Genomic DNA, 16,284 nt, shown 5'->3' on the forward strand with positions numbered 1-16,284 from the left:
TTTGTGTAAGATGATTCAATGAATACTTTGATTATTAACTTTATAGGTGTGAGTGCAGAGCAATTTCAGCACATTGACAGTATATTTAACCTAATGAGAATAGCCATTTTCTGGAATATATCCCACAGAAAAACTGTTTTTCAAAGGGTAGATTTCTGAAAATCATTAAAATCTATAGATTAGGGTTTACTAAAAATAAAAAATTATAAGTGTTAGCATTAACTCGAGAAAGTTTTAGTCCAGAAATTATTAGAAACTGTTTTTTTGTACTCCAACCAATGAGCATTTTAAACTTCTGGTTTGTATTGCAAATGATGGAATCCATGTAAGTGTCCATCAGTGGATGAAGGGGTAAAAAAAATGTGGTATAGATACACAATGGAATATAATTCAGCCCTTAAAAAGATGGAAATGGTAACATTTGTGATAAGGTAGATGAACCTAGAGAACATTATGTTAAGTGAAATATGCCAGGCACAGAAAGGCAAATACCACATGGTATCACTTACATGTAGAATCTAAGAACTTCCCACTCATAGAAGAGGAATGGTGGTTACTATAGGCTGGGAGGAGGGGTGGGTTGGAGAGGTATTGGTCAAAGGATACAAAACTCATTTTGAAAACTCATGTGTAAGCTTAATTTAAAACATGTTTTTGAAGGAAAAATGTTGATTATATTCTAGTAGATGGATTGATCTGTGAAAACTATAATTGAAAACTGGCTGGAGAGAGATACATTTGTAGGTGCTATGAAAGACATTAAAAAGTTTAAGAAAAATCTCATGCCCTCCAGCTGCTCATTTGACAGATGATAGAGATAATGCATACATGTACAAGTGTGTGTTTGTGTGTGTGCTGAAAATTTAGATGACAGGACAAGAAATGGCATGGTAGGTACCAAGTGGTAAACATAGACAATACATTCTGGAGCTATTTCCCAGTGATTATCAAAGTTACTTTCATGAAAGAGATATGATTTGAACTTAGGTAGTAGTACAGAGTCAGAAGAATATACTTGGCAAAAAAAGCTATGAACAAGTTCCTAAAAATGGGAAAAAATCACAAAGTACTCCCCTAGAGTAGAAACAAAAGATTGAGCTGCTAATAAAAGTTGGCACTGAGATTATGAAGGACCTTGAAGGAAAAGATAATTTAAGAAATTTAACTTTCAGAAGACTCAATTTATCATTTAAATTTTTATGTAAACTAAACATATCTAAAATTTGTTTTTGAGTGTGTGATTTTGTGTGTGATAAACTTTTCTGTTTGGGCTCATTTTCTTATTAAAGTCCATCTATTCTGTGAGTTCTATTTATCATCAAAGAGAATAAATACCCCAACAGCAAATTTTTGAGCCTGTCATAGATATTCTTTTCCTTCAGTTTCGGTGAAATAGCTGGCAAAGTTTTATTAATATTATTTCTTTTGCTTTAGGTTGGAAGTTCATTGTCCAGTTGAAAAACACCAACTCAGCTAGTTTCTTTGGTCTGCATTACAGTCTTTTACCTGTCTTTTTATGAAAAGAGCAAGTTCTAGGAAAGGATGGAAGATTCTCAAAGAAGCAATTTTCCCCTTCTAAGGCAGATGAAAACCTGTACTTGTACCTGAAAACTTTTTCTCATTTTTAAAATATAAAATTTCACATTACATTTTCTGTTCTTCCTTTTTGGAATGATTAAATGTAACACTTCTTTCATAGTTTTTTGTTCACTTATTCTGAAATGGCTTGCCTTTTCCTAAGTAGTATGTGAGGTTGGCGGATGTAGATGGTGCATACGAGTGCAACTGTGAATGTTTTCCAAGGTAATAGAGAATGAGGAACTACCTTCTGAAACTTTAAGTTGAACCCCAGTCCCCCACTTTGTGATACTCTGTCTTCACTTTCTCTTTTTAAAAAGTTACTCTCCTTTTTAATCTTTCTAGCCTGACAACTGATGTCAGCAGTTGTTTAGTTGGTATTTGGTGCTTAAACCATACTTGAGTCTCTAACTCCTTAGGTTTCATTACTGTACTTTATTTAAAAAGCGTGACATTTAGTTACTTGAGCATTTCTAAAGCAGCTTTTGAAGTAGCAAGCAATTAAGACTATATTTAACTTTTCAGTTATCCTACTTAACTGTTAAGGGCAAAGCAGGAAAAGAGAACTGCTTGGTACCTAAAGCAAACATATTAAAAGAAGGAGGAAAAGCCTTATTCTGAAATGATTATAGATAGATAATAACAGTAAGACAGCCATATAGAATGTTAACTCTTGAAAAATCTTGATGAAGTTTTATGGAATTTCAGTGTACTAGTCTTGGTTGCTTTTTAAAGTAGGTATGACATTTTTTCAAAATAACATGTTACTGGAAATAATCTCAAATGAGTAGTAACCATTTTTTCTAAAGTAAAGATGAAAAATATCTTTGGTATTAATGTTCCCCATTTTTATCTTTCTCCATTCCTGATGCCCAGCATTAATTATACTTTAATAAAGACTGAATTTAATTAAGTCAGTGGCCTGCACTAGCATGGTCAGTGTAGGAAAGATCTTCCCACAAATCATCACCATAACTTTGTTCATTTGCAGCTGTCTTCACAACTAAGTTGTCCATCTTATTTTTTTCAAGTTTAAATTTCTTTTTCATCAAAAGGTCAAATTTGGGTTAATTATGCTCAACACACAATCTTATATAGAATCTTTTTTCCACTTTTCAAAACTGTTGAATTAGGTCCTTAATTAACTGTGGAGTTACACTTTTGCACTGTGTTTAATGCTCGCATTGTAGGAAAAGTTACCAGAAAGAAGAGAGATTAGGGATGAGTGTCATACTGACACAAGGCCTGGCATGTAATAAGTATTCTGTAACTGTTTCTTGAACTAATAATGAAGGAGTCAAAGGCTGACATTATTTATTTACCACCTACCAAGCCCTTAGATTAAAGACTATTGTGCATTATCTCATGAATCCTCACAACAGCTTCATGTGAGTGTGGGTTCTGTTGTTATCCCCCTTTTACAAATGGGAAAACTGAAGCTCAGACAGCATGCAGGAAGATGGCTGAGTTAGGATTCTAATGGGGTCTCTGACTATAGTCACTAACCTCATACTTTCAATCATAGCATTTCTACCTATAGAATGTTTTACTTCGTTTGAGAGTCACTTCATAAGAAAGAGGGTGTTTAGTTGTTGGTTTGGGGAGGATTAATTGTAATTAATCTTGGCTGCAGAGAGAGGATCTCCCTTTTCTTGGTTTTTGAATTGAAACTGTTGTTCAATATGATAGCCACTAGCCACATGTGGCTGTTTACATTTAAATATGGATTTACTAAATACAATTTAAAATTCATTTTCTCAGCTTTATTACCCATATTTCAAGTGTTCATCAGTCACATGCAGTTAGTGGCTTTATTGGACAACACGGAGCAAATTTCCCTCATCACAGAAAGTTCTGTTGGATAGCATTACAGAGGCTCCAGGGTTATCAGTTGAAACTCTTGAAAGTAACACTACTTAAAACCTATCTTGGAAAATAGATTTCATGATTATTACAGCTCTCAAAAGCAGTAACACTCTATTTTTCTTGGGTTTTATCAATTAATTTAAATTTGTACGTTTGTAATTACTTTCTATTACCCAACAAATTATGATGGAGGGGCAGGAAATTAGGATGGGCTGAGTGACCCATACCTGCAGTCCTAGCTGTACTCAAGAGGCTGAGATGGGAGGATCACCTGAGCTCAGGAGTTTGAGGCTGCAGTGAGCTATGATTGTGCCCTGCAGTCTAGCCTGGGTAACAGAGTGAGACCCGTCTCTAAGATAGATGGATGGATGGATGGATGGATGGATGGATGGATGGATGGATGGATAGATAGATAGATAGATAGATAGATAGATAGATAGATAGATAGACAGACAGACAGACAAAGGAAGTTAATATTTGGAGCAAATATAATAGGCAATGCTGGAAACAAGAAGACAAATATTTTTCAAGCAGATGGTTCTGTGTTGTTAGAAATTATTTTACTTTGTTTACTGATATCACAATAGTGTCGAAGGCACAGAGGAAATACAATTTTTTTTTTTTTTCCTGAGACAGAGTCTCTCTCTGTCGCCCAGGCTGGAGTGCAGTGGCCAGCTTACTGCAAGCTCCGCTTCCCGGGTTCACGCCATTCTCCTGCCTTAGCCTCCCGAGTAGCTGGGACTACAGGCGCCCGCCACTGCGCCCGGCTAGTTTTTTGTATTTTTTTTTTTTTTTTGGTAGAGACGGGGTTTCACCATGTTAGTCCAGGATGGTCTCGATCTCCTGACCTCGGGATCAGCCCGTCTCGGCCTCCCAAAGTGCTGGGATTACAGGCTTGAGCCACCGCGCCCGGCCACAATATTTTTAAAGTATAATTTTTATTATGAAATATTTTAAACACACTGTACTTTTTTAAATGGTGAAAAAGAGCAGTTGGATACATTTTTTTACAATAGACTCATGAAGGAATTTATAAGTGGAACATTTAATCACCTGAGTATTTCAGAGATATTTTGAGAATGTAGTCCACAATTTTGCCTGGACGTCTGTCTTAATATGGTCATCACCCAAGTTGGAAAGCACAGACCCTGGGCATGAACTTCATCTCCTTAGGCTCACATTGCTCATCTGTCACCTGGAGGAGGCAGAGTATCTGCTCTGAGATCATTCCTAGGACATATTTACATCCTATGACTCAGACTAGGTTCAGGGCTAGAGATCCACTTCCTGAGACTGGCCATTTTTCTCCATTGCAGTAGATGTGGAATTATAGGGTTGAATGGGAGGATTTATAGAAAAATTTAAAGTCATATTTTACCTGTTATATAATTTTTTAAAAATTGCCTTACTTGTCCTATGAAAAGATTTAAAAAATGAAGAACAAATGTTATTTCACCTGAGAAAGGGAAGATTTAAGGCTTAACTTAGTTCCTATGCCCTAAAAGATATAAGGAGTATTTCCTGTCTTCACAGAAGATGTTCTTATTTTTCAGTGAAGAAAATGCTTGTTTAATGTCTACCTTGCTCCTGCCCCCAGACTCTGTCTCCTTAGGGGCAAGAATGTGTATCTGGTTAAATATTTTATCCTCAGTGTCTACTTAGAGCCAGAATATAGTGAAACATTCAGCCAATATTTGCTGAATGAACAAATGAACATTTGTCATGTAAAAATAATAGCTCCTGACACAGGTATATTCAAAAATTGTCACCTCAGCACATATCTGTTGTTAGTGTACCCCAGCTCTGCTTCGTCAGTTCCCTAAGAAAGGGGTACCAGACAGTTTGGTCATGATGAACCTGTTGCCTTGGATTTTACTGCTGGGACATTTGGAGAATGTCTTGTACATATAGGGTACCCAAACATTTGTTTAACAAAATAATAGAAGGGATCATAAGTACGTGTAATCAAAAATAGATCTTCAAACACTAATTTTTGTTTGACTTCAGAATATGTTATCTGAATTTATCAACAAAACTAACTTTTGTGTTTTTTTCATGACAAGTAATTGGTGTTCTTTTGAAAGAATACTGCTTTCTTTAGATTCAAGAAGAGCCTTCGAATTTTTTAATACTGTATGCACATACATACTTATATGCATATTTGATATTTGTGTCATGAGTCTTGGATTCTGTTTTATATTTTAATATATGTAATACATGACAGTTTAGAAATATGATATATTTTGGAAATACATATTTTGTCTTTTCCATCTTTCTAGAGTATAAGTTCTTGAGGTAAGAACTTTGTCTTCTTCATCACTCTATCTTTGCATCTAGAAATGTGCCTGGCGTGGAGTAGGCATACAGGAAATATTGTAATTAAACAACAAATGCTTTTTCATAAGAGGTCTATTGGATCCTAAGTTCATTTGTAAGTTAGTCAGTGTTCTAGTTTAGTGTAAATAGTCATAATTTTTAGTAATTGGAAGACTAGCTCTTATTTTTGCATTCTTCTTTCAGGAAGAATCCTCAGCACAAGATAGAATATAGACATAGTACACTTCCAGGTAAGTAATTTTACTTCAGGAAATTCAAAATGAAACCTTTAAGTGGTTCTCCTATTAAACCTAGATAGTTTCCAGTTATTATGAAAATATTTTAAAATCTCTGCTTCTGTGAATTTGTTGAATTGCTGATTTTAATGATTTTTCTTAAAAAAAATAAAAAAAAAATCTGCAACCCTTTGATATAGCAAATGCTTTCCCCATTGTCCACAATATATATTTGCCTTATATCTCTGAGGATTCTTTTGTTTGCAAGTACCTGAAAACAAAATCTTAAACTGGTCTAAATGATAATTGACTTCTATAACTAAAACATCCAGAGCTAGGGCTGGATTTATATAAGCTATATTGCTTTGGCTCATTAATAATGTCAATAGTGTACCCTAGGACCCAAATGTTTTCCTTTATTCTGTCTTTAGAGGGGTCATTATCATCCTAAGGCTGGCTCCTCTTCCAGTGAGGGACTTTATGTATCCTTATTCAGCTGGGACGATAATCACCCGTAAAGAGCATAAACAACTTTGACCCTCATGATTCCTGGGAAAAATCAGAAGATTCACTTTTTATTACTGGATTAGATCACATTCTTAACCTTGATCCAATCACCATGGCCACTGATTAGTTTGTACCACTCCTAAAACCAGAGTGGAGTCACTTTCATCAGAACCACAGCCATCTCCAATAAAAGCTAGAGCTTTGAGGAAGGGAGGAGGGGGGAGAGACACCAGAGAAGAAACCATCAAATGTCCATCTGTCCTACTTACCTCAATCTGTTTTACCTTCTGTTTCTTATGCTTCTAAACTGTAACATTTTTCTTCTTTAATAAAATCTGACTTTTTCATATCATTCATATAATACAGAGGCTGATTCAGCACACATAATATTTCTGCTCACAGAGTGAGAAAATAAAATGCATACTATCAAGGCTGTGCTCACTTGATTTATATGTGCATACAAACAGCTGACTTGTAATCAAGTAAGTGATGAAAGTAAATGATTTCACTATACAGGAATTCCATTTGATGTTTCTTATTGAAACACACTTTAGTGCTTTAGTACTCCAGACATAAAAATATTCCCTTTATCTGAGCTAACATAGTATGGAGGTTACATGTTATATATTATACTTTCTTTACTGTGCTCGTATCTCATGATGTGGCAGTTATGGTAGTTTAAGTGTCTTCCTTTCTAGCAATAATGTAATTGTATTTGATTAAAAGTATATATTGTTCACAAATTGTAGCATTGTCCCATGCAAGAGCATTTGACACATTTATATAACTTTATAGAAATAGGAAATATTTACCTAAAAACTATGAATACACATCATATAGCATAAAAATATCTGAATTTTTGTTGAAAATTTCTTGAAATTATTGAAGTATTTTTTGAATGAAGAACATATTTTAAGACACTTAACTTTTTAAAGAAAAACTTGATTTTATTGAAAAGATCATTTTTAATAGAAGTATATATATTTTAAAGGAATAAGTTTAAGGCTATAGGTTTAGTCTTATATTTTTAATATATTTTCAAAAGTTGCTATGTGGCAATATAGTCAGAACATCTCTTACCCTACAAAATCTAAAAATTGGGGATTTTGAGTATTTCAAATATTAAATGTTGAGGTATCATTGTATTTTTCTGATTTAGAGATACCTAATAAAGAATTCTAACATACTTGTTTTTCTTTTATCCCAAATCATTAAGATTTAACAGTACCCCCAAATCTTAATCTCAGCTGTGTATTGATTCATTTACTCACACATTTACGTATTCATTTGTTGAATGTCTTCCACATGAAAAAAGCTACAGAGAGATGAGAACCAGCTCATAATTGTGGTCATGGGAACCAGCTCTGGCTCTCCCCACTTGTGGTGAGATGCTCTGAAGTCTCTGGGGAAAGAGAGGGAGTACTATCTGCTGGGGATTATCAGGTAGACTTGATATGAGAATTTTAAGTAAAAGTTGGCCTTTAAGAGGGTAGGATTTCAATCACTTTTGTTTCTTTGCTGTGTAGGAGGTTGGTATAGGACATCACAGGCAAAGTGAATAATAGATCAATCAAGGACATCAAGGTAGAAGTGTTGTAGTTGGAGTTAGCAAGTGGATCATTTTAACTGATGTGGGAAGTCTCTATAGCTGCTTTGGATGTTGCTAAAAGGGTGTATTGAAGTTAGATTATGGAAACTCTCTACGGCCAGACCAAAGACATGGGCACTTTGGTACATAATGATGAGCCAGTATTTTACCAAAATCAAACTGGTGATAAACAGTTTGAATTAGAGAGGGGGAAGCCTGGAGATTAGTTAGGTAGAATAAAGGGCTAGAACTAGGGCAGCTATCATGAACATGGAAAGGTTGGACTGGATATAAGAGGGATTTTTGAAGGATGAATCAAGAGGATTTACCAACTAATCAGTTGACTATGATATGGGGATGAGGTAAATGAAGTCAGGATGACTCAGGATTATAGTACACATTATCAGGAGACTGGACAAGGCACACGATAGAGAATAGGGTGAACTAGGGAGTTTTGTTGTTTTTGTTTTCATTTAAACATGTTGAATTTGAGGTGGGGGTATCATAAGAACATATATAACAAGATAATGCAATTATTAATATAGTGCCAGCATTAAAATAACTACATTAAACTGTTACTATTTAATTTCTGATTTGTAATACCCCTAAAACACTTTCATCTATAGAGTGCTTCTATACATGTAACAGTTTATATAGTACATTCTGTTTCTTGTAGGTTTGACTCCTGTCATTTGTTATGTTTCTTGTATATATAATTGGTTTAAAATTTTATTTAACTTTCCACACTTTTTCAGAGTGCTACAATGTTTGCACAAGTTATTGAATGCTAAAGTAACCAATGCCAGGAAGATTTTGTTTTATTCTTTTTTAGCTGCCTCACCTGTTGACAACATTTAAAGGAGATTATCATCAATATTTTTTTTTTTTTTTTTTTGAGACGGAGTTTTGCTCTGTCGCCCAGGCTGGAGTGCAGTGGCCGGATCTCAGCTCACTGCAAGCTCCGCCTCCCAGGTTTGCGCCATTCTCCTGCCTCAGCCTCCCGAGTAGCTGGGACTACAGGCGCCCACCACCTCGCCCGGCTAGTTTTTTGTATTTTTTAGTAGAGACGGGGTTTCACCATCTTAGCCAGGATGGTCTCGATCTCCTGACCTCGTGATCCGCCCGCCTCGGCCTCCCAAAGTGCTGGGATTACAGGCTTGAGCCACCGCGCCCGGCCAATATTTTATCTAATTATTGGGGTCCTCCTTTCTGGCCTCTATTATTATGTGATATGTATTATTCTAGGTGATTGATACCATTCATGACTGAAAATTTAGAATGGTCCCCTGATAGCTACTTTAATGTTTCTCTATGTCTACAATTGTATACATGTATGTGCTTATATATACTTTTTTATTCAGAAGGTAAAACTAAAAGATCTAGAAAGAAAGCTATTAAGGAGGCTTAGTGGGATTTACATGAAATTCTATAAACTGCTACTTAAAGTGTAGAAAGCTAATGTACGGAATATGAGAAAGCCTGATGCAATGGAATTATAAAAAGAAATGAACTTCATATATAATAAAGTAGATCAAAAATATACAAAAGCTAAAATATAAATACCAACTAGTTGCTTAGTGCACTTTAAAAAAATAGTCTGTAATAGTAAAATGAAGCATTATTAAAAATGTTTGTTCTTGTAAATATAGTAAATTTTCAGCTTTAGGAATATTGAGCCGAAATATTTATTTGCTTAATAAAAATTAACATCCTAATTAGTCCTAAGATTTAATAGAAAATTAAAGAAAATAAAACATGGAGAATTAGCAATGTTAAACTATTAATCTGCCGTGGAGCGCCTGTCATCTTAGACCTAACACCAAAGAACTATTGGTAAAAATCTGCAGTTTGGCTGGGTGCAGTAGCTCATGCCTATAATCCCAGCACTTTGTGAGGCCAAGGCAGGAGGATCGCTTGAACCTAGGAGTTCACTACCAGCCTGGGCAACAGAGTGAGACCACATCTCTACAAAAAATAAAAAAAATTAACCAGTTGTGGTTATGGGCACACCTGTTGTCCCAGCTACTTGGGAGACTGAGGTGGGAGTATTGCTTGAGCCCAGGATGTCAAAAATGCAGTGAGCCATGATTGTGGCACTGCACTCTATCCTGGGCAACACAGCAACACCCTGTCTCAACAAAACACTGCAATTTGAAAAGATTTTTCTCCATGCAAAATCAACATTTCTTGCGGCATGTATGTCACACAGTATGCTCTTCAATAGTTTGAAGATTTAGTTCTTGAGATAAGAATTAATGGTGAAATTTTAAATTATAAAAGAAATATTAGACAAAAATGTGTAATTGTCATTCTCATATTATAAATTCCTCTGCATATAAAAAATCAGAAATTACCGTATTCTAATTCCATATAGTAAATAATGTGTTGTTTTAAATATGTTAAAGATTTTATTATTTTTTCTAAAAGTTATTTTTCATAATGGTAGTTCAGCATTACCCATCAGTGTTTACAAACCAGTGACAGCGTATTTCACCAGTTCTGGCTTTAAGTAGTCAAGCTGTCAATCCCTGTCCACATTTCATTTTACTTCACTGATTTGTAGAGAAAATGAAGGTTCCTATTTGGGCCTTAAAATTAGAACTCTGGAGTTAGAAATATCTTTGTGATCGTTTAATCGAATGATTTGCAGTTTAAAAAGTAATTTCTGGCCAGGCGCAGTGGCTCACACCTGTAATCCTAGCACTTTGGGGGGCTGAGGCGGGTAGATCACCTGAGGTCAGGAGTTTGAGACCAGCCTGACCAAAATGGTGAAACCCCGTCTCTATTAAAAATACAAAAATTAGCTGGTTATGGTGGCGGGCCCCTGTAATCCCAGCTACTCAGGTGGCTGAGGCAGGAGAATTGCTTGAACCTGCGAGACAGAGGTTGCAGTGAGCCAAGATTGTGCACTCCAGCCTGGGCAACAAAGCGAGACCTTGTCTCAAAAAAAAAAAAAAAAAGTAATTTCCAGTAGGTTAAGTCACTTGTTCATTGTCATGAGCTTGTTTATAACACAGATAGTTGGACTTCTAACCCCTGATCTAGTCCTCTTTCTCTTAAACTATACTATTTTAAAGAGTCTTTTTGTTGGGTAAGATGTGAATGCACATGATCACATAACATGTGCTAATGATCTCTCAATAAACAGTTTCCTTTCAGATTCAGAAATCACTTAACAGCTTTAAAAGAAAAACAGATAAAAAGCCGGAACAACTTCTGGTTCTTATAGACAATCAAATGAGATCAGAGGTAACTAGCAGGAAGAAATTTGTAAGCATTCTAGGCAAAAATAGAGAAAAGACTTATGTCTTTCAAGTTTACCTTAACTTAGAAGTGTTAACCCAAATTAAAAAAAAAAAAAAAAAAAAAAAGCTTTCTAAGATAAATTTACTTGGAAATATTGTAATGAGAATACGTGTGTCATTGTAAAAATCAGTATTCAGAGTATTTTCCAGGTAAGTAAAGTTTAATTTTTTTTTTTTGGCCCAGTTACACTGAAAGGCAGAATTGGATATTTCTCTAAAAACACCTTCAGATTCTACCAGCAATTTTTAAAAAAGGAAAGTCATCTAGGTAGCATTTGTTTTATATAATATTTAAAGTTATTAATTGAATTTTCCACAATATAATCTATTAAATAATTGGTCCCACAAAGATAATCACATATCAGCATTTACAACCCTGTTATGAAGGATCTGTGTGACACCACTAACAAAGGACACAGTGCTGAATTCTAGAGCTGACTTCGTGCTCATGTCATGACTTGGCTCTTCAGGTGTCTTCACTTAAAGTATAAAGTACCTATTCATATGAGTTAAGGTGGATTAAATTTGACTACTAGCTACGTTGAGTTCTGTTACAGATGGCTTTGTTAGATTCTGGACTTCTTGTTAAAAGAACATTAATGTGTAAAGGTAAACATAAAATGTAAGTGATGATAGATAGGAGCTTTTTTTTGAGTAAACAAACAAAATTATTCCGATTAATGTGGCCTTACTGCCTCAACAAATGGGGCTTCTTAATAAGTTGCTAAACATTTCCAGGGTTCACTGAGGCTTCATTTAGCAGAATTAAGGTCTTTTACATAATTCATTATATTGACTGGCAGGCTAGTGATCAAAAGTGTAGGCTAAAATAAGAAGGGTTTCTGTAAAACTAAAGATGTTCAGTAGTTGATTTGCAAATGGTTCACTTATTCATATTGATACATTCAACAAATATATTTATTAAGTGCTCCCACATGTTAAGCACTGTTGTCTGAGCTAAGGACACAATAGAAACAAAGCCCTGCTCTTGCAGAATTGTACACAGATGGGCAGTGCACACATAAGCAATTATTTGATGTCATGTGTTGATAATTAGAAGAAAAATAAACTGTGTAGGAGGACAGAATAGCAAGGGTGTGTATATGGTATGGGGAGTGCCATGTCAGATAGGATGGTAAAAGAAGCACTCTGATAATTTGACATTAGAGCCAAAGCTTGGAGGAGGGAGCAAGCCAGGTGATTATCTAAGGAAGAATATGCCAGGCATTAGGAATCATGAGTTTAAAATCCCTGGTGATGACCATGTTTGTACTGTAGGAATAGCAAAGAGCAAATACAATTGCAACAGTGCGAGTAAACAGAATGGCATAGGATGAGATCTGAAAACTACTAGTGGGCTAGTTGAGTACAGTCTTCAAAGCTGAGACGTGTAAATAAAGACTTTAGATTTTATTTAGAGTGAGACAGCTGTTGGAAGGTTTTCTGACTTTTTTGTGTGTGTGTGTGTGAAGAATAGACTAGAATGGAAGCAAGGTAGACAGTTAGGAGGATATTGTATCCAGGAATAAAGTGGTAGTACTGGGGCCAGGGCATTAGAGTGGATGTAATGAGAAGTGGTGGATTTACTTTGCAGGTAAAGCTAACAGGATCTCTTGAGGTATTAGATGTTGGGTTCTCAGTAAGGGATATTCAAGGATGACTACAAGATTTCTTGCTAAAACAACTAGAGGTTGGATGATTAGAGAAGTCATATATTCAAGACTATAAATAGAATGACCAGATCTGGGTGAAGCAACTAAAGAGTTATGTTCTGGAAATGTTATATTCCAGGTGCCTGTAAGTCATCCAAGTACAGATAATGCTTAGGTATCCAGATAAATGAGTCTGGAATTCAGGGCAGTAGGTCAGGGCTTAAGATGTGAATTTGGGAATTTAGGACATAAGACTGGATGAAATCATCTAAGGTGTGAGTTAGAGAAGAAGTTCCAGCTCTAAAAAGTTAGAGATTAGGATGATGAGGAAAATCCAGCAAAGAAAACTGAGAAGTAGCAGCCAATGAAGTGAGCAGAGAACCTGGAGTTGTTTCAGCTTTGTATCTGTTTTTCTTGAAAAGCTGCTAAGTGATTTCTGAATCTGAAAGGAAACTGTTTATTGAGATATCATTAGGACATGTTATGTGATAATGTGCATTCACATCTTAGAAAAGAAAATTATGTGTATAAGGTACTTCCAAGAGGAAAATTGACAAAAATAGAGATATTGATGTTCTTTCCTTCTCACTCCCTTTCCCAACTGCAAACTGCCTTCCAATTTTTAAAAAATGCATGTTATTATTTTAAAAATATGGGTAACTGAGATTAGACATAAAACATGCCCTCAAGATGTTTACAGGAGCTGTGTATACAGATAAATGTAATGCAGGATTTTCCTTAAGGAACTGGTGAGCTTCCTACTATAATGAGAATTGTGCAAGTTATTATATTGCCTTGTTAGCCGTGGCTACCAAGAATCTTGAGGATAAATTTGATGCTCTGTTTTTAACAATTGTGTTAAAAAATGAGATTATCATATGTGTATTCTGCTTTGTATGTTTTTGATTTCTACCTTTATTAGCATTTTATTATTATGAACTGTCTCAAATCCTTTCTGGAATGAGTACTGATATTAAGAAAAATATAAATGTGGCCGGGCGCGGTGGCTCAAGCCTGTAATCCCAGCACTTTGGGAGGCTGAGACGGGCGGATCACGAGGTCAGGAGATCGAGACCATCCTGGCTAACACGGTGAAACCCCGTCTCTACTAAAAATACAAAAACTAGCCGGGTGATGTGGCGGGCGCCTGTAGTCCCAGCTACTCGGGAGGCTGAGGCAAGAGAATGAGGTAAACCGGGGAGGCAGAGCTTGCAGTGAGCTGAGATCCAGCCACTGCACTCCAGCCTGGGCGACAGAGCAAGACTCCATCTCAAGAAAAAAAGAAAAAAGAAAAATATAAGCATATTGGGCTATAAGGGTTAAAAGGACAGGTATATTACTTCCTTTGTCATTTTTCCCAATTCATTGACTTTATTTTTAAAATTATAACTGTATGTTGCATGTGAACATTTTAGAAAGATATTAACCAAAGTATATACTAAAGTACAGACATTAATATTTTTAACCTATACATTTGCTGTTCATCAGGGACTGTCCTCTGCTATTCAGATTTCTAGATACAGTCTTCTTAATTGTTTCTTGAATGTTCCACACTGTCCTAGAGTCTTTCACTGCTTTATTTTAAAGCAACTCTGTAGCTCACTGTGGAAGGAGTAGGATGAGGGAAGAAATGAATTTGGAGACAGAATAATTCTAGTATTATAATATTACTTAGAAATCTGTAAATTATAATGTCTGTTATGATGGCAATCCTAGTCTTATTAATATCTTAGACCTATAAAACTAAACTTTCCAAAGTATCTAAGCTAACGCTCTGATGTGTCAATAAGCTTTTGCTAGGTTTGCTGTAATAACAAACATTTCTAAATTTCAGTGCCTTATAACAATAAATACACTTATTTCAGTGTATTTCTCCTTATTGCAGCTGTGAATTGGCTATGGCCCTGTGCCATGTGTATTCTCATCCTGGAATCCAGACTGAGGGATCAGCCTCTATCTGGGACATGCTATTCTTGTGGCAGAGGGGAAATGGCAATAGCAGAACCAGAGAAAGAGTCTTAAAGCATCCTTTTGGAAGTGACACACACTATTTCCACTCACATTTCTTTGGGCAATCACTGAGAAGTGAGGAAGTATAATCATATCACAGGAAGGGGCAGTGAATAACTGGGACAAAGATACATTCTACCACATGGGAAGATGGGATGCTGTGAATATGATTATGAGATTAAGGAACCATTATTATTAATCTCATGGGCCATTTTAGTTTCAGGAACCTCATGGTAGGAAAAGTTAGAATAATAAATAACAAGCATCATTTTAGTGCCCTTTCCAGAAATTTGTAGTTGTAAGCTATGCATTAGTAAAATTAATTCTCTGGATGCAGAAAGACATTTTATAGGTAGATGTCTGTCATCCCAGGTTGAGTGGTGATTGATGTGTTGTGTACCAATCTTCTGTTTTTCAGTGAGAAATGTTTTAGATGAAGATAATGATAATGTTGGGCAACCCAGTGAGTATGACCTGAACGACAGCTTTCTAGATGATGAGGAAGAAGACTATGAGCCAACAGATGAAGATTCTGACTGGGAACCAGGAAAGGAAGATGAAGAGAAGGAAGACGTGGAAGAGCTTTTGAAAGAAGCAAAAAAGTTTGTGAAAAGAAAATAGTAGCTAACTTCTGTAGTCATATGTGCCTTACATTTACTTTTTCTTTGTGGGAAAACATTTATGAACTAAGGAGGTACTTAAGTGACAGTTATTTCCTTCTTTTGATAGTTAATGACTTCTACTACTGACTCTTTACAAATGAGACATTGAAATGTCAGCCTTCAGTATAATAGATGGAATTTTTTGTTGCCTTGCCTTTTCTTTCCTACTTAAAGCATCTGGAAATAGGAAGACAGAGAAGGTAGAGTAAAAATGGATATTTTTGATGTACTTTGTATATTGGTAATAAAAAGTGAAAGCCATAGGTTGCGCAAAACTTTGGTCTTTGTAAATTTTTTTCCAAAGATTATCTTTATGGAGTACTCCGCAAGTATAACCAGGCAAATTACATGAAAACATGCCTCTTTTCATTGTTACTGAAGTAATTCTGTAAGCAGAACCAGGATTTTAAAAATGCAGCCATTACATAATGGCTGTTTTTTCTAGTACCTTAGATGTGAGCTTTGCAATTTCACTTACTACTTTTGTCCTTCAAAACTTGGGAAGATTGGTTCCAAATGGATACTGAAAATAGATTCAACTAGGCTGTAGAAGAGAAATGTTCA

General features: G+C 35.5%; 1 protein-coding gene across 1 annotated transcript in view; it reads left to right on the forward strand.

The window, feature by feature from the left end:
• Positions 1-15,989, forward strand: part of APLF (aprataxin and PNKP like factor) — a gene marked incomplete at its 5' end in the record, with an annotated part of 107,225 nt that extends 91,236 nt beyond the window's left edge. The window contains 2 exon segments of the mRNA XM_030921404.1: positions 5,965-6,011; positions 15,477-15,989. Coding sequence (XP_030777264.1) covers positions 5,965-6,011; positions 15,477-15,679 — 250 coding nt within the window.
• Between the last annotated feature and the right edge of the window lie 295 nt (positions 15,990-16,284).

This window comes from Rhinopithecus roxellana, chromosome 17 (genome assembly GCF_007565055.1).
Source record: "Rhinopithecus roxellana isolate Shanxi Qingling chromosome 17, ASM756505v1, whole genome shotgun sequence".
Lineage (NCBI taxonomy): Eukaryota > Metazoa > Chordata > Mammalia > Primates > Cercopithecidae > Rhinopithecus > Rhinopithecus roxellana.